Below are 17,340 nucleotides of genomic sequence, written 5' to 3'. Positions count from 1 at the left end.
ACATTTTCTTTCGACTGTCTTCCGGCCGCAATATTTTCGATCGCTACTTGTGGCCCAGGTTCGCCCCTTCAAGTGTGTGCTCTGTTGAACGGCGGCCAAGTGTGTCGGAGTAAGACTTGTCAAAGCCACCTTAGCACATCGCCGCCGGTCCCAGCCTACACGGTACATGCTCAATGTATATGGACTATGAGGTCTGGGATATAAGGTATGGGTAAGCTAGCAAGATTCAAATGATCCCCCCCGCAATGCGCAACATGTCCGGATCTGTTACGCTGCAGCCTTTCACATTGCCTCGCTCAAGTTGGTTCGCGTTTTTCCGAACCAGCAACGGCTGCGGGAACAGCATGCGAAGAAGGTCTCACGATTGGCCCCTCATCCAAGACCTCTGCTTCGGGACTGTATAGCGGAGACTGTGGAACAGGCCATGGAAGTCAAGACGTGTGTATTTAACCCATGGAATTGGTCCGGTTCATTGCTTCTTCTAGCTCAATCTTCGAGACGAGTGTGTGTCCGGACCTGCAGCATTGCTTGATTGATAAGTGTTCTACATTCTAGCCCTCATTTCCAGCTGAAGTGGCTAGCTAGACGATGCTTTTTCCAATGAAATGGTATTCACCCCGGCGCTAGGCTGAGAGGCCGCGATGGCAAAGGTATCCGCATGGTTCTACAAGCCCGCCAAGTCAGTTGGCATCGGCCAAGAGTCTGCTAGCTAGGGTTTCGAACCTTGTGAGCGCCTCAAGTCTGGTCTCTTCCGACTTCTCCCCTTCAAGAGGCTTATCATGAGCTCCTCTACGCCGGAGTGTACATGTCAATTTACAAAGAAACTTTGACTTCCGTTTGGCGACCTCAGGGAAGAGGATAGATTGACCTGTCCGGATCACAGCAATGGCATCTGACTCTCCTTTGACTCTGAATCAAGAGAATTTGTTGCGGAAGGGACTTTTGCTCTCGTCAATCTCCATAGTCATGCCAGTGTGACCGTCACAAATACTCAAGCGGCAATTACTTCTAGAAGTCGCGCAATCAAGTATTGGACTAGGTAGGTACATTCTGGTCCGACGTTCAAGGAATCACACCATGTTTGACATGCGGCGCAGCACCGCATGCTCGAGCAAACTAAATTTGCAAAATTATGAGAATTCCTCCCACAATGTGTGAAGACTAAGCCTGGTAACGAGATACTGCCCACAGATCTTTTGACAATAGCAAACGTGGCCAGGTCAGATCAACTTCACCACACAGTCTCGGCCATTCTCAACCACGTAATCCTCCATCCCATCTTCATCGCTGGCTAATATCAATATTCCGATCCTTTCGTACGTCCCATAATTGGGCCCCTTTGAAGAGTCATCGTTCTTTACCTTGCCTTTGCTACTTGGACAGCTATCTGCATGAGTGCCTTCACCATCAGCCACCTTTCGGAGGACGAGGGAAAAGACTTTGGTTGGCATCTTCTTATAGCCTGTACCGTTCTTGTTTCGAAGTTCCGGCTCTCTGCACAGGTGTAAGAGATAAATAGTGCTGCCGAGCGGCACACAGTCTTTCCCTGGCGCCCGGAAATCGTAGTCAGGGGCTATTTCGAACATCGTGCTACCATGGAAAGCGTAATATGTTCGGTGAAGACCGTTACTTTCCTCCTCTTCATCACACTCTAAGCGCGCTGTAATCATCGGGCCGAACAGAGCTATGTGACCCGAGATGACCTCGATCGTGGGATCTGCTCCCGCAGACTCCGTTGAAGCTTCAATGACCACAGTTCTTTGCCCCTTCAAGTCGGGTTCTTCAAGGAACTTGGACGCCAGGATCGTACGCAGGTTGGAGTAGTTGATTTGTGAAGTCACAGATGCCCACGACCACGTTGGTGCTGTCCATTTGTCTGGTCGATGCAAAACGCTTTGAGTAGCCTGCCAGGCGAGATCGTCGAGTAGGCTGTCTTCCCAGATCCCGGCTAAGTACTTGTCCTTTCTGAACCTCTGCATATTCTTCACTACACCTGCAATGGCCGGGAGGATGTCGTTCTGATAAGTGAGCCTCGTCTTTTTGTAGTTCTCTACCGTGCTGCGCCAATCTGGGTACAGCTCTTCGGCCTCAGTAGCAGATGATAGGTTTCGTGCGTGAGCACCTTTGGTATGCGCCCATCTCGGTTCGGTCTCCTATGTCGTAGTCTCTCCCATGCACTCGCAGGCGCAGACCTCGTTGCATTCCCACGCCATCTCTACGTCACCCAGGTGTAGTATTCGGGGAGACAGGAGACGCTCCTGGAACACCCAGCCACGGTTCAGCAAAGGGAAGTCGCCCGGGCTGTAGTTTGGTTCCCCAGATGCGTCGGACGAGAAGAAGTGCGGAACGGTCTGTCGCACATTTGTAAACCGTCTCTTCCCTTCGCCGTCGCAATGCTCTACTCTCTTTGCCATGTACTTGCCTGGGCTTTGCGTGAAGTAGCTCTGGTGGGGGCTTGAGGACTTCGTCCCTGAGATGGTGACGTGAGCACCTTGGAAGACAGATGCCATGCGAGCTGCCTCTGCCCTCCAATCGTCCTTGTCGTCCTGAATGATACAAAGCGAGTCAATCCAGATGTAGCGGATTCCAAGCTTGCGCGTGAGTCCGATTGCATCTCGATACCCTTGGGGTAAGGATGACCAAGTAATGCGATGTGTGTATGAGTGATATCGATCTTTTGTCAAGCGGATATCTATGGTGCCCCCCAGCAGTAGCTCAAACAGACATATCTGTCGCAAGTACCTCGAGTCTCGTGAAGTCGGATATCACCATCGGATGTCTCTTGCGAACCCTCGCTCTCAGTAAGACCATCGAAAGGCCCTAAGTCTAGAACGCGGGTTGGCATTCGACCGTCGTCGTCTGCCGCCCTGCATAATGAGTGCTCCGAAATGCAGTGCTCTAGACGCGCTCGGAACCATCGAAAAGCTTCGTCTGAGGACGTGTCTCCGGATATGTGGTAAGCGATGCCGATGGAGTCCCACGATGCCGGTTCCTCTGTTGTACTGGCATTAGAACGGCCTTGCAGATTCCACTCTAGACACTTGACTCACCTTTGGTACCGAAGAAGTTGAGTTCGGCAACAACATCCTCTCGCAACTCCGTCGAGGGGACAAAGACATTGCTGATATCTAGATGGCTGCTCCTGACAACAATGACGCCGTAAGCACCGGGGACTGTTGCTGATCTCCTTTTCGTTCTGATAAACTGGCGTCCAGCACATCCTGAGTTCCAACTCTCCATCACAGAGATCTTGGAGCTACTAGCAATCTGCCTTGGTAGGCATGCTCGCACGCCAGCTTTGATGATACTGCAAGACGGACACCCAGCCACAGCACCCTTTTCAATATTCATGATTGGAGAGAAGAACCCTTCGTTCATACCTCCACATGTCATGCAATTTCCAGTCTGGGGGTCACGGTATATTTCAGCCTTCCGTATCCCAACCTTGGCGAAAAACGTGTCACATTTTTTCGCCAAGTTCAAGGCGACAGAACCAGCTCGGATGAATGGGTTATTCAATCTCCCGTCGAATAAATCATCGTCTGAATCCGAGTCGCTTTCAGACTCGGCCTGTTCCTGATATTGTAGCCAGTCGTTCTCCTCCCGGCTGACGTTATCGTTTTCGGTGTCAACTTGTAGAGTCAGTCCCATGTTGAGTCGATTCTGTCTCCAGGTTCATGAGACAATAGAACGAAGCCGGGGTGCTCAAGCTACGACAACTCTTCAGGTCGGCTTATATGGACGACATGAAGCATTTGAATAGAGGCAACCGGGAGCCCGAGGCTTTCTTGTCAACTCCCCCGAATCCGAACTTCGTGGGACACAGCGCCAAGAAATCAGGCGCGCGCTTCGCCCCTGGAGTGGTGGTGGCTGAGCGCAAAATGGAAGAGCTGGGATGGCGATCACTCATAGTGTCGGTCGGTTCATGGGCCTCAACTTCAGCTGGAAGGACTTGGGCGAATCAGCAACAGGCACCTTTCACGGACAACTAGCGATTCTCAACACAGACACGCAGTCTGGAATTACTCTGGCCTGCACTGGGCATTGTGTATCATGCTCTTTCCGACAGGCACTCTCGAGTTAGTCTTTGCTATCAATATGATCTACATTGACACCACAAGTGATGAACCCAGCCCCTGCGAGGAATTAGGCGCCTCGTCCGAGGCGCGTTCAGCGCGAAGCGCTCAAGATTGTGGTTTTCCTACATCTGGGATCAGGTTTGCCATGTCTCAGCAGCAAAGAAAACAGGAACTTCAGCAAATCATGTTTACATGTACATGTTTCTCCTATCCACATCACACATCAGCACAAGTCTTGTCTGGCTACATTCTTGGATTGGTCATGAATTTTCGTTGACAGTTGCTCAAAACAGGGAATCTAGCTTCAGCCTCAACACCGCGAGGGGCAGACTTTGAAGGCTCAGCCACATGGTGTTATCCATTGGAAAAGGTAAGGTGAACCGGATTGTCAAGCAACATAGATAGACTCCAAGTCGTAGAAAGTCTCATCAAAGGCTTGACGGACTTTGGCGAGTGGCATCATGCTATTCCCTTCAACCAGCAACCAGCAACCGACCATAAGCGGCTCGTGGAATTGAAAGGTCGGTATCCCGTTGACCCGGCCCTACTGTCCGCCGACCGTTGGACTCGAGGTGCTAGATCGATCACCCGCGTTTCTTTTCGGGGCTATTACCCACTTCGCGCTCCACATGTATCCGCATGCATGCGGGCTTGTTGGACATCGGGCGGAGGCCCGCGTGGCAGGTCTGACGGAGTACTTGAGTAGATACTGGCGCCCGTTGTAACTTGCGATTTCTGTCGTGAAGATGCGTTAGCATGAACTCACGCGCGGCGAGAAGGAATCCAACTCGGATTGTCGCGTCTGATTGTCTCATCATCCCATGGGGCATGGTACCCGTAGCGAGAGTTCGATCCGGCAGTCTCAAGTTGCGACTTGGAATGCAGCGAAATGGTACTTAAATCAGGTTCGGACGTACCAGTGATGCCCGGACAACACGTGCTGTCCAATATCACGCTCACTCGGTACTATACCAGACGCTATTTTAATATGCAAAAAAACTCAGGCATGGTTGCAGCAATGGTCGATGGACGAGTCAGGGTCACCATCTCAGTTTACCTATCTGGCTAGCAGCGCAACCTTGTGCTTCCTCTGTCGGTCCACGCGATAGGCTTTGACCAGGGGTTCGTTTCGGGGAGATGGGGAATCCGTCCCAAAGGAGACCCCTCGTCGGGAGCGAGTCATCTTCCCACGCAATAAGACAGCATGACTGTATAGATTTCGGCGTCGGATGGCGAGCTGGAAAAGAAACCATCAACAAAGCCTCCCCACACGGGGCTGAGATTCCCAGCATCTGCAGCTTTTGGCGGTGGGCGAGGGGGGGGGATGCATGGATTTGTGAGACGGGCAGACGGTTGGGTGCGCGTCAAAAACGTGGCATCCCCTCGTCTGAGCTTGAGGAATCTCAGGAGACCATAGAAGCTCGGCCCCCTACAACTCAGTTTCTTGCGAAATCGCCATGTACGGATCACGTCGCAGCGCAAGTGATAGTCGTGATGGTATTCCAACTCCCGGCCGCTGTCGATGCCGAAGCTGTCGCGGTAATATGCTACTCCTTCATTTGCTTCTTCTCTAATATACTACTGGTATGGCTCCTTTGGACGCATAATGACCGGACAAGCTGTATGTTGCCGATCCTCTTTCCTCCATCATCTCACGGCCAACCAACGGACTCCCGTCTTACACATTCTTCTTAGACATTGCCTGCATCTCCTACGCTACTCTCATCATCACGACGACAAGTATTTGCCAACAATTCTACGACTACGCCTATTGGCGAGACATATTGACGGAACAATTTTACTATGCGAGACAAAACGCCGACAATGCCGAGGTTCAATTTTACAAGGGATCCCAGGGCATCAAGCTCGTGCTCAGCTACGTTCGTGCGTGCATCCTCTCTTGTCGGGGCTTGCCTCATATCAACGTGGATGACGGGTGGCGCTGACTGACCGGAACGACAGGCATCTTTGGGTTCACCATTGCATCGACGTTTGTCTTCTTCTTGTAGGCCCGATATCAAGAGTCCCCTAACGAGAGGCATCGCGTTTCTAACATGAACAAAGTGCCTTATCCCTGGCCGCTAGCGTCTACGGCTGGTTCGCGACAACACCGAGGACAACTCACACTATTTCCATTGTGGGAAGAGTCCTGCCCATCATCCTCACTACTATCACCGTCGGGCTGATGCATTCCCCGCCAGCCCAGAATTCGTTCCTGGTGTACATGTTTGTTGCCAATACACAATTCGTCCTCAGCCTCTTTGGGAGTGCTGTGCTGCTTCTCATGATCCTCTTGAAATACGTCCACTCGCGACGGAACCTCACCAGTTGGAACGTGCTATACGGGAACGCGGACATTGACTCTTCGCTTCCTAGCAGCAAGGCACGGTCCGTCTGGCTGGGAAGTGGTTCAAGCCGAGGCGGGCGAAGTCGAGCGTACAGCGGTGCCGGCACCAACAGCACATATGACAGTTGGTTGGTGATTCGACTGTCGATCGCCTTCGCGGTGCTTTGGTCAGTCACGCCACATCTGACCGGACAATTGGGTACCCGGATGTTAAACCTTGCGCCAGGACGAATGCTAACTGTTGTACATATACATGCAGTGTGTTCGAGTACACAAATGTGATACCTCACATCGCCGCCGCAAGCCACACCATCGACACCGCCGACAACCTGGAGCCCGACCTCAGCGTGAAGCGGGCACGATCCAGTATCAGGGGTTACGTGACCGGCGTGACACCGAGCCTGGTCGCCTTTCTCGTCTTTGGGACGACCAAGACGTTTCAACGCAAGATCCACGACACCTTTATGCCAAAGGGACTTTTGCCGAGGAATAGACACAAACAAAACCTGTCCCTCTCTTTGGGAGACTCGGCCGCCGCGTCTCCACCCCATCCACCAGCTCGACGCCCGCAGCAAGTAGACGAGTTCTCCCTGGCCGACATGAGCCCAAAGTCTCTTCAGAGCGGCAACTACGGCCCCCGATTTCCCACTGGTGGCAACCTTAGCCCGAGGCTACCGTACGGAAATCATGCAAGCACAAGCCCTGAATCGAGTCTCAACACGCCGAGGGGTATGCCCCCGCCTAGGGCTCACGTCAACCCGGCTGGACAGTTTGTGAGCCAGGGGGTCGGCGCTCCCCATCCGCGGACGCCCAGCATTAGTTCCAATCCGAGTCTGCAGTCAAAGTTTTCAGTGTATGGCCGGCCTGAAGCACGGGTCAAGGCTCTTCCTCGGATACCATACGACTAGAGGCCGGTTGGAGGACTGGAGGGGTCTCAGGCATTCTCGAGGTTTTTTTTTGTTTTTTTTTTTTGTTTTTTTGGCTAGTGCGACGGAGTTACAGGCATCGGGAGGGGGACATCATCATACAGATACCAGACAAAACTTTGACGGCTGTATTTTAGTAGCAGAGTAATACAATTTTCCCACTTCATGACCTGATTGTGGATTTCTCCGATCACGGAGTCCGCAAGGTTCGTATGAATCATACAATGCCCGACCTAGTCTAGAGGATCATCGGGCCGGTATGGAGCCAAAGAGTCAATGGTGATACGAGGAAAGCTAGGACGAGTGGAAGGCTGTGGAGAGATTCCTAGCCTCTCGGAGTGAAAACCCTTTTGGGTTTCATATGGACTCATGTATCTCGGTGAAAGTGACTCGAAGTCTGTGAGACGAAGGGATTGCCCTTTGTACAGGTACTTCCATCATGTCTTGTGCTGCATTTCGGTTTACCTAGGATACAATTGCGCCAACTTTGCATTCTCATGGGGTAGGATGCGGCGTGAGATGGCACGAACATGAACTTTTCCCACAGAGGGCCAAGCCTGATGTGAACAGTACTAACTAAATCAGAATCCCAAGTAACTAGTTACGGAGTTCTTGCTGCCGCTGTATTTATCGTCCCCTCCCTGATCGCTGCCGTCTTCCGATGACCAGTGACGCCAACAAACTCATGGAACCGAGTCCAGATTACATGTACGGTTCCGTGTCAGAATCTGACAGTTCTGTGCCAGACTCTGATAGATCCCATAGTTCCAACTCATCCACAACTACCGCCATGTCCAATTCGTCGTTGTCTGCCCTAGAGAGGGGGCAGCACGGTCTCCAGGCTCGTCTCAGATAACATCTGCACCCAGCGCGGGGAGGGTGCATCGGGCTGAAAGTTCTGGCACACACGGTCGAACCAGGCTTCTCTCCAGTTGGCAATGGTCAGGAACTGATTCGTTCGGATGATTTGTTCAATGTCGCACAGTCCGCTCCAGCTCCCGTCCATGTGAAAGTTGCACTTCCCGACAGACGTGCCAGCAACGATGTCTTTCATGACTTGAGGAAAGCCCTCGAGGATGTACCACTTGTTATCCTCGTCGGCCCAGAGTGCAGGAACCCTAGTATCTCTCTGTCTGACGTCCCAGGCCAATGCTGGGAGTATCTTGCGCTCCATACATGAGTCGATGGCCATTTGCCAAGCAGCATCTCGTTGAATCACCGTATGGAAAATGTCGGCGCATGTAGAGTCTCCTTCGAACGTCAAAGTAAAGGAGCCGCGCGGCATGCCCGCGTCTGCTAGTTCCACGGCTTCCGCGATCTAGATAGCGGCACGATAGGATATCTGGTCAGCAGATAGAGGATCATCATCCCATGGAGGCATGACGGCGTCTTGGTGGCCAGAAACAGTAGTCGTCTGGAAGACTGTCCGCCACATATCAACGCGCCGGTCCACGAGAAGCAGGGGGGTTTTCCTGGCAGTATGGGATGAATGCCACGCCGTGGCACTCTGCAAAGCCTAACAGCCTTCCAATCTTTGTTCAAAACGATCCGCCGAATGTTCATCCTGGCATCATGCGACAACGACTCAAGGAAGCGAATGGCGACGGCGGCAGCCGAGTAGCGATACTTGATTTGACTTGGTTGCCTTCCTGGCTTGCTAAAGCTCCATTCGAATTCGACATGTGACTTGAGCCCGCTGTCCGTAGATATGGCAGCATCCAGCCACTCTCGAGTCGGAACCGCCCATGGGTTGGGGTTGAAATCGACCAGGCTCTCGAGGGCGGCGTAGGGCTGGGAGCCCGCGCAGTATCTTTCATAATGACGCAACTGCTCAGGGTCGAGCCCTGTGTTTGTGGGACAGAATTATTTGCACAGCGGAGCGGAGGAAATCGCGAAAGACAGACGGCGTTTCGCCGCAGCACCCATCCGGGCCGGAGTGAGTATCCGTTCTGTATTCCGGAAGGCGCTCTTCTGGTCTGTTTCTGAGACGGGTCACATATGGGGCGAACTTGGGATGGGTTTCCAACAGCTCCGTCCAGACGACATCTAGAAGGATCATATTGTCTGGACAAATGATATCCAGCTTGTGGCCTAACCGCAAGTGGAGATTCTCCACCATCAGGTTTGAAACGGCCGGCGGTGGCGCGATGCTCCTCTGAGTAGACGGTTGAAAGGGTTGAGCGTATTCGATGCCAGAGCCAAACCCTTAAGATCACTTGCCGCCTTTTTACAAGTATGAGTAAAGGTCAGATCAAGGGGCTCGTTTATGGCGCCTCGGAGTGTGTTGCTGTCGAAGTCGTAGGTATGGCCGCCCTCGACGGTGACGTAATGGTCGTATATGAGGTCGCGGGAAGTCGAAGATGTGAACCATTGCGAGCGAGAATGGGGGTTTGGCGATTGGAAAAGCGAACGTCGATCGTGTGATTGCAATGGGAGAAGGAAGAGACGGTTGTTGCAAGTGGGTGAGCCTGTTGCGCTGGGATAGGCTGTGATGACCCAGTGAGAGCGCAGAGCTTCTAATGGGATGGGAGGCACGCGACTCTCGATGAGATGAAGGGAAGAAGATTGAGATTGAAAGCTGCCTCTTCTTGATGGCATTATGTACTCATCTGTGTGGCACTAGTGCTCGCAACTGTCAGCGACAGCGCAGAGTTTGCTGCCGCGAGGACACAAAACTCTAAACAAGCCACGTTGCGATAATGGGTTCAGTCAGGCCGTCAGGGTATATGTGTAGTTGGTATCATCAAGGTGCAATGGTCGTGTGTTGCCACAAGGTGGGCATCGAGATGTGGAACGGAGGTTGATGTCGGTGAAAGGGGGATCGCGGCTGCGCGAGGAAGTACGTCGTTGCGTGCGTCTAGATGATTATATAACCAGAATCACGTGATGAGTGAAGAGTAGATTTGGCACAGAGTTCGCAGCAAAAATATGGGAATCTACAACACAGTCAACGCCGAGTCGGCCGGTAGAATTCCTACATCACAAATGAGAGCATCGAGGGGAGGGTGGGGAGGGTTTTTTTTTATAGGTTTTTTGAGCCCTGCTAGAGGCTACTTTATTGGTTCTTTTAATTATTCTAGGCACATAAGTGCGTAAAAAAGCTCACCCTTTGCAAATTTCTCTGTACCTGATTACCCTTTAGTGGTGTATACTAGCATATACGTATCTCTGTGGTTTAATCCAGTAACAGGACCCTTTAACCCGCGCAGAGCTTTTGCTGGAAAAGGCACCCCTCTGGGCCCTCTGGGCTGACGAACCGGATTAGCATTCAAAGGTCATGGGCGCGTACGTAGGTATGCGAAGTCGGAAAAGGCGAGACAACGTACCTGTCCAGCCGCACCACCAGCCATATCTTCAGTGGCAGAACCTTACTCACGGCGTGACTGACGTGCCGAAGATGTCCTCACTAGCGGGGTGGAAAGCAACAAAAGTTTAGCCCGGGCACACTAATTAGTGGACAGGACGTGCGTCGCAAAGGGCAGTTTGGACCCTTACTCACGACGTGACCGCAAATGTCCTGACGTACCAACATACCTTACAGTACCTTGATGCTTTTTGAGGCGGGCATAAGAGATTTGTCTGCTGGGGAGGTACCGGCGGTCAGCATGACGGTCATACAGCGAGGTTCGGGGTTGAGCGCAAGGCTTACTGAGCTGTCGAACCGCGGGCAGATCTCTTCCTCTTCAACATCCTCTCACATCCACGACACCTCTGCTTCCACTCGCGATGGGTCAGCCACGCCTACGCCAACACCATAGACAACGAGGACGACGGTAATGCCATGAGGTTAACGACAAAAAAGATGACGACAATGGCAACGAGGAAGAAAACAATAGCATAGTAGAGCTTTTGGGGGCAGCCGTGACGGCGCCAAAGCGCCTGGTGTGCGTGCGTGTGTAGGTGTGTGTGTATGAGGGAGGAAAGATTTCGGCCAAGAGGGCGTTGTGCTCAGCTCACTCGGCAGGAATCTGAGGCTGAAGATGTGCGCTCAGAGCAAACCTTGCCCTGGGTAACCAAGGAAAGGTTCTCCCGGTGCAAGATGTTGGACGATGGAGATGGTCTTGACGCAACGTGATGAAAGCAAGAAAAGAAGAGGCAAAGGTTACAAGTACGTGACCCTGTATGGCTGTTAGTAAAGTGGTCCGCCATGAGAAGACGGCTACGCCTCTGCCAGCAATCGCTCAGTGCAAATCTCTATAATGACCAGTGGCCTTTAGGGAAAAAGGATGTCTATTTTCTATATATTTTGAGTATCAAGGAACATGGTTATCCAAGAGATGAAGCCCGCGTATGAAGAGCTCCGGTTCCCCCATGTGCCTATGCCTGCGTTGGCTTACCGGGCGGCCTTTGTGAACGTCGAGGGAGGCCTACAAGGTTGGTGGACGTTGCAATCGCGGGCGCGTCGTCTTTGTCATCTTTAGGTACCCGTAGATGGCGCTCAGGCGCACTGTTAGCGGGCGTTTAGGCAGCGGCGGGTAATTGTAGGGGCAGCTCTGACGGGCGGGGCCGAACCGCTGGGTCCCCTAAAGACCCCTGAAGGCAACGCTTAAGCACCCGCTGTTCAAGGTCCCGTCAACTTTTTAGGCCAAAACTCTGTGCGAGTATCGCCGACGTGTCCTCGGGACCCGATCAACTGTACGCACAACCCGTCTGCACCAAGCCACGTCCGACTCGATCAAGCCACCACGTATGCAACCAAAGTTTTGACCCTGTAACTGTGGCAATTGCTTGAAAATTTGGGCCAAGTTTGGCGTCTTCCAGGTTTCGGGATCCTTGGCTCGAAAAACAGGTACATTGAATTACCTAAGCACCTTGTATGTATGTGTTGGTGGCGTTGCCTCGACAAAGATCCCGAGGCACATCTCCATAACATGATGCTAAGAGAGTACAGGTGCAAAGATGTGTTTCATATAATTGTCTAAACCCTGATATCCAGGACTGTTTGATTCTGGTTCAGAGAATGGTAATGGCATCTCTACACCATCATTTGACCAATGTAGTCTTCAGATCAGCCTCCAAAACCCCAGGCTTAGACGCAGATGACTATGTGTTGATAGACTATGGCCTCCACCGGCCGTACCTTAGTCGCAGTCGTCGCAGAACGCGAGGCAGGCAAACTGGCAACTGGCCCGCTGAAGAGACTCCTGTCTGCCCGGTCCGTTGTAGGCTACACTTTCGTCAGTATATAGATCTATATATTGGACATGTCAAGTTCCTCCGAGCTACACTCACTGTCGTGGCACTCGACAACGCAGTCGTTGCAAGTCCCCTGGAACGGCGCTCCCGTGCATGCCGCGAGGACCGAGGGGGCCACCGTGGCCGTGATGAGGAAAAAGGTCTTGAAGAGCATTGTGGGTAATGTAGTTGACCGGGTAACTATTTGGATGATAATTACACAGAAGATTTTGTTGAGTTTGTTGAGTCTGTTGCTGTTGCTGTTGTTATAATGAGAGTCTGCCGGGAACTAAGCCTCATATTTATACTCGCTCTGCCCGACGATCTCCTTGCTTTGAGTATTCCATGCCTTGAGACTTCAGAAGCTCAGGCATCACAATCAGCCCATAATCTCTACGTCTGGCCAAATATCCCTCAACTCCAAGCCAAAGGATCACGCATGTCCTCTTGGCAGACACCATAGCGCTCACGAAACCGAAATTCCTCTTGGCATAAAAACACAAAATCATCCCATCCCACTGCAAATCTCTTCCCCATTCACGTCGCCTATAATCCTAACCCACTTCCTCAGCCTCGCGATGGCGACGCATCACAACTTGATCATCGAGATAAGATTGCTATCCCGGGAATCCTCAACTCGGGACCACCGGTAGGTCATGTCCCAGACACCCAATGAGCCGACTTCATCAAAGCCCCATCTGTCAAAGTGAGGAACTCTGCCGCCCTAGTTGCGGGCGTGTGGGCGGTCTTGGCGGTCGGCCGACCGTTGATCTTTTGTTTTCTACCCACTCTATTACCCCGCAAGCTAGACAAAAGATCAATCCTTCGACTTCAGCAACTCAAAACTAACGCCAAGAAGGACCACGGCCAAAGTCCCTATCTTCCCTCAACTATCCGTAGATGGTGTCACGAAAGAAGTATAGCAGTGGATATCTCAGGGGTAGAGATAAGGGGTGGACAGGGGTATGGGCATACAAAAGGGGCTCCCTCGAGGGCTTCCCTTTTCCCCTTTCCATAGTTGATTAGACCACAGTTGAGATCCCGATTTCCATGAGCTACTCTATATGCTGATTTGTGACAGATGGTCTGCGTTTGGAAGTTGAGTGACTCCACTTGTTGGATGACAACATTGATTTACAAGTCTCAGTTTGTTGACCGTTCTACCAAGCGCTAAACAATGAGACACAACTTAAAGGTTTAGAAGTCATGGTCAGCATGAGATCAACCATAGGCCTTTGTAGTGACCACGCGGGTTGTCCATCTCTTCACAATTCCGTTTCGCATAGGTAGACAGTTTGCAGAACGAATTGCAAACGTCAAGTGCTGTGATTCATCTTGCATCTGTCACTCCTCTTCCTCTTTCATCAACAGCTAAACGATCATAATCAAACCTCCCCCGTCTTTGTTGTCAGCCTCCCATCGTCATAAGTCACCAACCACGCCCCAGCAATCTCATGCTCAGGCAACTTAATCTCCGGATTGCGCCTATTAATCCCCTTTGCAAACAGCACCCTCGCATACACCGGATCAAACACAAACACCGTCCCCCCCGTCGCTCTGTTCCTGACCTCCGCCGTGGCTTCGATCTCATCAATGGAGATAAACTCCTCCGGCTCGCCAGCCGTGGTCGCCCTCTTGATTTGCGCTTTGATGTGCTTCGCGACGTCGGGGTCGAAGCGGGTATCGATAAAGTATAAGCTGTTCTTGCCCGCCGCTGCGACGTAGGGTGTATCCGGCGCCACGATCTGTTGACCGTGCCAGGCTTCGATGAAGTTCGGTCTGTAGATGCCGCGGTATTCCTCTTGGAAGGTCGGGGGCCCTTCACAAGGTCGGACAGGGCTGAGACGCATGGCGATGAAGGGTGCGCAGAGCATGTGTAGTTGGTAATAAGTATGGAGTTGTTCATGACGTTTTGGAGCCGGATCTTGAACGGTTTTCGAGAACGCGCGATATTCTGTAGTTACGATCAGGCTACCTGCTGACAACCTTACATAAGATACATCACGTCGTTATGCGGCAAGGTCAGAAAATATGCCGAATACGAAAAGTCGTTTCCTTTCAGCCAACAAACTAACAACCAACACACATCTTCGGATCAAGCGGCGCAGCTAGTACCTTTACAGGAACCTCCTTCCATCTTAGACTACTCGCTCTAGAAGTTGCAGTCTCACTTCAGAGAGCCTTTGAGAGCTTTGGAGTCGTTCGCAGAAGTAAAAGAGCAGTAGGCTTCAAATGGCATGTAAGGAGCAGAAAAACAAAGAGCAGCCTTTCTTTCACACCTAGTGAATGCGATGTAGCCAACGTTGGGTTCTTTACCTCGTGAAAAAGCAATTATACGTAAATCAAAACACCTGTAGTTGAGGCAAGCCTGAAGATCTCGGATACGCCCGTCTGGGTCGTGGCGCAGGCGAACCAGGGCATGTGGAGCGGGACATCATTCCCTTTTTGCCGGTGCGAGGGTATGGCGATTGCGCCGTAAAGCGTGCTGAACCAGGGCCGGTTCCAAAAGGCGGAGGGATTCAAGGCCCGAGAGGAAAGCAACCCGGGACGCAACTCCATCGCACCTCGGAGCGCGACAAATAGGTCTCGGCGGTGCTGGAGGCGATTGCGGAGGATAAGGGTGTTGGGTTATTGCACGTCGCGCTGACGAGCGCGATACAGAGGACGCCGTATGTGTTTTCCGATTATCGGCGGGAGGAAGATCGAGCATCTGGAAGGGAAGTTCGAGGGGTTGGAGGTGGATAAGGTGCAGGCGGCGTATGAGTTTGATCCAGGGTTCCTTCATACGTTTTTTTAGCGGGACTCTGTTTAATGGCGACACGCCGAGGGCTGCGGAGGGTCTTTAGGATGTGTGGCTTACGAAGGCATCGGGGACGTACGACTGGGTGCCTCCGTTGCAAGCGATTCGGCCGTCGCGGGGGTGAGTCGTGGGGACAAAAGTCGTCGACATTGACATCGTGTTTCCGCCTGTATGGGTGTGCCAGTTGCTAAAATGAGAAAGAAGAATGAATCATCGTCAATCTCCCAAGCTTACCGAGCCGGAGTCAACCTCTCGGACATGTGAGGGAGTCTCCGGCCTGGGCGGCGTATCTCGGCCCGGGTCGAGAGGAGATGGGACGGACCCGACTCGGAGAAGCGGGGCCGATCGGCGGACGAAGGCAGGCCGACCATCGGGTGGAATTCACGAAGTAAACCTGATACGAGCCAAGCTGACCCATCCCAGCCTTGCAGATATCCGGTAACCCAACTCTATCGGACTTCAAGCTCGCAAAAGACTTGCAACCTCTCACTTGGCCGGTTATTCGACTTGCCAAGGACATCTGAACCCCTCTTCGCGCGCGGCCGCTTCCCCAGCCAGCCACAACTACGAGGCAGACCGACGCTGCACAGATCTGCAAAAACCTTCAAAACGCACCTTACAAGTGCCTTGATGTATCCGGCCAGCTTGATGATCCTTGGCAGCGCGAATCGATTCGTAAAAAGTGATTGCTTTGCCGGGAACGATCTCCATCACGACTGCAAGGGGAGCCATCTGCCCACAGTCCGGTCGTCACACGGCATCCCACATCCATCACAGCCCATACGTGCGAAAGACCAAACCATCGTGAGATCTCAAGTCACACCCCGAGTCGCTCTCCTGACCCTTTTCGATGTTGTGATGCTTCCCAAACTAGAAGTGTCATGTCAATCCTCCCTTTGGGCGCAAGTCCAACTGAGACACGAGGCTAACTCGCACCAACCCAAACAGTCCTCAACCCACCTGGCGGGGGAATGTTCATGGAGACAACCTTACCCCGTATCCCACTTTCTGGTGCTCCCGAACCCCCAAAAGTGGCAGGCTGTCATGGCGGGTGGTCGTGACAGTGGCGGTGACTGCGGTGGAGTGGTGTTGTCCCACCGCGGACTGGAATTCGGGATAGATGAAGCACCAAGACAACCCATCTGACCGCATTCCAGACGACAGCCATGTCAATTTCATACATCAACAAACCAACGGCCTGCCGTTTTGCAAAAAAGTCACCAATTCTCTTCTTCTTGCTGCTCATCCTTCTCGTCTCCTAGGTTCTCGCCCATCCCACCGAACACGCGTTTAGACTGTACTCCGTAGACAACAGACATCAATACGCGCGAACCACAACCAAGATACTACTACCCAGAAGCCTCACGATGCGCATCAACAACCTCCTCGCCATCCTCGGCTCAACAGCGCTCGCCGCCGCCGCCTCCGCGCCAGCCGTAACACCCTTCCTCACACAACCAGGAACCCAACCAACAACCCTCGTCCCACAACCATCCTCCTCCGCCGCCCCAGCAGTTCCAGCACCACCAGCATCCTCCCCAGGATCTTCCTCCTCCTCCTCCTCATCAGCAACATCAAACTCTTCCTCCGCAGCATCAGCCTCCCTCTCAACAATAACATCCCGCCCCGCGGCAACCAAAACAATCTCCCTCGCCCCCTCAAAGACAAACATCTACCAAGAGTGCGGCGGCCTCCGCCCGACGCCCAACCCCTGCCCCGCCAGCTTCGAGTGCATCGACGATCCCTTTCGCAAGGGCTGCGGCCTGGCGTGCGATCAGACCGGTATCTGCGTCGTGCCCATCATGTGCGGCGGCATCGCGGCCATCAAGTGTCCCGCCGGCAAGTGGTGCGTCGATGATCCGCGGGATGACTGTCACCCGCTTCAGGGAGGTGCCGACTGTGCTGGGCTTTGTGTTTGAGTCTGGAGGGGGGTGGGGGGGGACGTGGGTGGGTAGAGAGGCGGCGGGGAGGTGAGAGACGGGATACTTAATACTGGGGGGAGTCGAAGTGGCA

The 17,340-nt window shown here is 52.7% G+C and overlaps 7 protein-coding genes across 7 annotated transcripts; 2 read left to right on the top strand and 5 right to left on the bottom strand.

The window, feature by feature from the left end:
- Positions 1 to 1,074: 1,074 nt before the first annotated feature.
- On the bottom strand, positions 1,075 to 3,651 carry BDP81DRAFT_506955 (heterokaryon incompatibility protein-domain-containing protein; the record flags this gene model as incomplete). The annotated part of the gene is made up of 4 exons (XM_060595676.1): positions 1,075 to 2,153; positions 2,193 to 2,692; positions 2,743 to 2,994; positions 3,051 to 3,651. 4 exons carry the CDS (start codon positions 3,649 to 3,651, stop codon positions 1,221 to 1,223), a joined length of 2,286 nt encoding a protein of 761 aa, XP_060438816.1. The 3' UTR covers positions 1,075 to 1,220.
- Positions 3,652 to 5,410: 1,759 nt separating this feature from the next.
- On the top strand, positions 5,411 to 7,521 carry BDP81DRAFT_440891 (uncharacterized protein). The gene is made up of 5 exons (XM_060591557.1): positions 5,411 to 5,700; positions 5,775 to 5,963; positions 6,042 to 6,084; positions 6,144 to 6,593; positions 6,686 to 7,521. The coding sequence occupies exons 1-5, from the start codon at positions 5,574 to 5,576 to the stop codon at positions 7,332 to 7,334; spliced, it is 1,458 nt and encodes a 485-aa protein (XP_060438815.1). The 5' UTR covers positions 5,411 to 5,573; the 3' UTR covers positions 7,335 to 7,521.
- A 645-nt stretch (positions 7,522 to 8,166) lies between these two features.
- On the bottom strand, positions 8,167 to 8,637 carry BDP81DRAFT_400050 (uncharacterized protein; the record flags this gene model as incomplete). The annotated part of the gene is made up of 1 exon (XM_060588638.1): positions 8,167 to 8,637. One exon carries the CDS (start codon positions 8,635 to 8,637, stop codon positions 8,167 to 8,169), a length of 471 nt encoding a protein of 156 aa, XP_060438814.1.
- Positions 8,638 to 9,319: 682 nt separating this feature from the next.
- Positions 9,320 to 10,185, bottom strand: BDP81DRAFT_143764 (uncharacterized protein). The gene has a single exon (XM_060581865.1). The coding sequence runs from the start codon at positions 9,948 to 9,950 to the stop codon at positions 9,471 to 9,473; it is 480 nt and encodes a 159-aa protein (XP_060438813.1). The 5' UTR covers positions 9,951 to 10,185; the 3' UTR covers positions 9,320 to 9,470.
- Positions 10,186 to 12,062: 1,877 nt separating this feature from the next.
- Positions 12,063 to 12,812, bottom strand: BDP81DRAFT_411170 (uncharacterized protein). The gene is made up of 2 exons (XM_060589154.1): positions 12,585 to 12,812; positions 12,063 to 12,519 (listed from the first exon to the last, which is right to left on the bottom strand). The coding sequence occupies exons 1-2, from the start codon at positions 12,700 to 12,702 to the stop codon at positions 12,434 to 12,436; spliced, it is 204 nt and encodes a 67-aa protein (XP_060438812.1). The 5' UTR covers positions 12,703 to 12,812; the 3' UTR covers positions 12,063 to 12,433.
- Positions 12,813 to 13,642: 830 nt separating this feature from the next.
- On the bottom strand, positions 13,643 to 14,490 carry BDP81DRAFT_440886 (uncharacterized protein). The gene has a single exon (XM_060591556.1). The coding sequence runs from the start codon at positions 14,399 to 14,401 to the stop codon at positions 13,913 to 13,915; it is 489 nt and encodes a 162-aa protein (XP_060438811.1). The 5' UTR covers positions 14,402 to 14,490; the 3' UTR covers positions 13,643 to 13,912.
- A 1,999-nt stretch (positions 14,491 to 16,489) lies between these two features.
- Positions 16,490 to 17,259, top strand: BDP81DRAFT_440884 (uncharacterized protein). The gene has a single exon (XM_060591555.1). It carries the CDS (start codon positions 16,695 to 16,697, stop codon positions 17,244 to 17,246), a length of 552 nt encoding a protein of 183 aa, XP_060438810.1. The 5' UTR covers positions 16,490 to 16,694; the 3' UTR covers positions 17,247 to 17,259.
- The last annotated feature ends 81 nt before the right edge of the window (positions 17,260 to 17,340 follow it).

The sequence above is a fragment of the Colletotrichum phormii genome (genome assembly GCF_030913505.1).
Source record: "Colletotrichum phormii strain CBS 102054 chromosome Unknown BDP81scaffold_33, whole genome shotgun sequence".
Taxonomy (NCBI): domain Eukaryota; kingdom Fungi; phylum Ascomycota; class Sordariomycetes; order Glomerellales; family Glomerellaceae; genus Colletotrichum; species Colletotrichum phormii.
Note: the sequence above shows the minus strand (reverse complement) of the source record. Positions and strands in the feature narration are given on the sequence as shown.

What these genes read in the sequence shown, in the direction of transcription:
- BDP81DRAFT_440891 (XM_060591557.1), top strand. Translation starts at nt 5,574, where the DNA reads ATGGTATTCCAACTCCCGGCCGCTGTCGATGCCGAAGCTGTCGCGGTA. An exon ending in GCATAATGACCGGACAAGCT is followed by an intron (nt 5,701 to 5,774) that starts GTATGTTGCCGA and finishes CATTCTTCTTAG; the next exon opens with ACATTGCCTGCATCTCCTAC. An exon ending in ATCGCCTTCGCGGTGCTTTG is followed by an intron (nt 6,594 to 6,685) that starts GTCAGTCACGCC and finishes ATATACATGCAG; the next exon opens with TGTGTTCGAGTACACAAATG.
- BDP81DRAFT_143764 (XM_060581865.1), bottom strand. Translation starts at nt 9,950, where the DNA reads ATGCCATCAAGAAGAGGCAGCTTTCAATCTCAATCTTCTTCCCTTCAT.
- BDP81DRAFT_411170 (XM_060589154.1), bottom strand. Translation starts at nt 12,702, where the DNA reads ATGCTCTTCAAGACCTTTTTCCTCATCACGGCCACGGTGGCCCCCTCG. An exon ending in CGTTGTCGAGTGCCACGACA is followed by an intron (nt 12,520 to 12,584) that starts GTGAGTGTAGCT and finishes ACGAAAGTGTAG; the next exon opens with CCTACAACGGACCGGGCAGA.
- BDP81DRAFT_440886 (XM_060591556.1), bottom strand. Translation starts at nt 14,401, where the DNA reads ATGCTCTGCGCACCCTTCATCGCCATGCGTCTCAGCCCTGTCCGACCT.
- BDP81DRAFT_440884 (XM_060591555.1), top strand. Translation starts at nt 16,695, where the DNA reads ATGCGCATCAACAACCTCCTCGCCATCCTCGGCTCAACAGCGCTCGCC.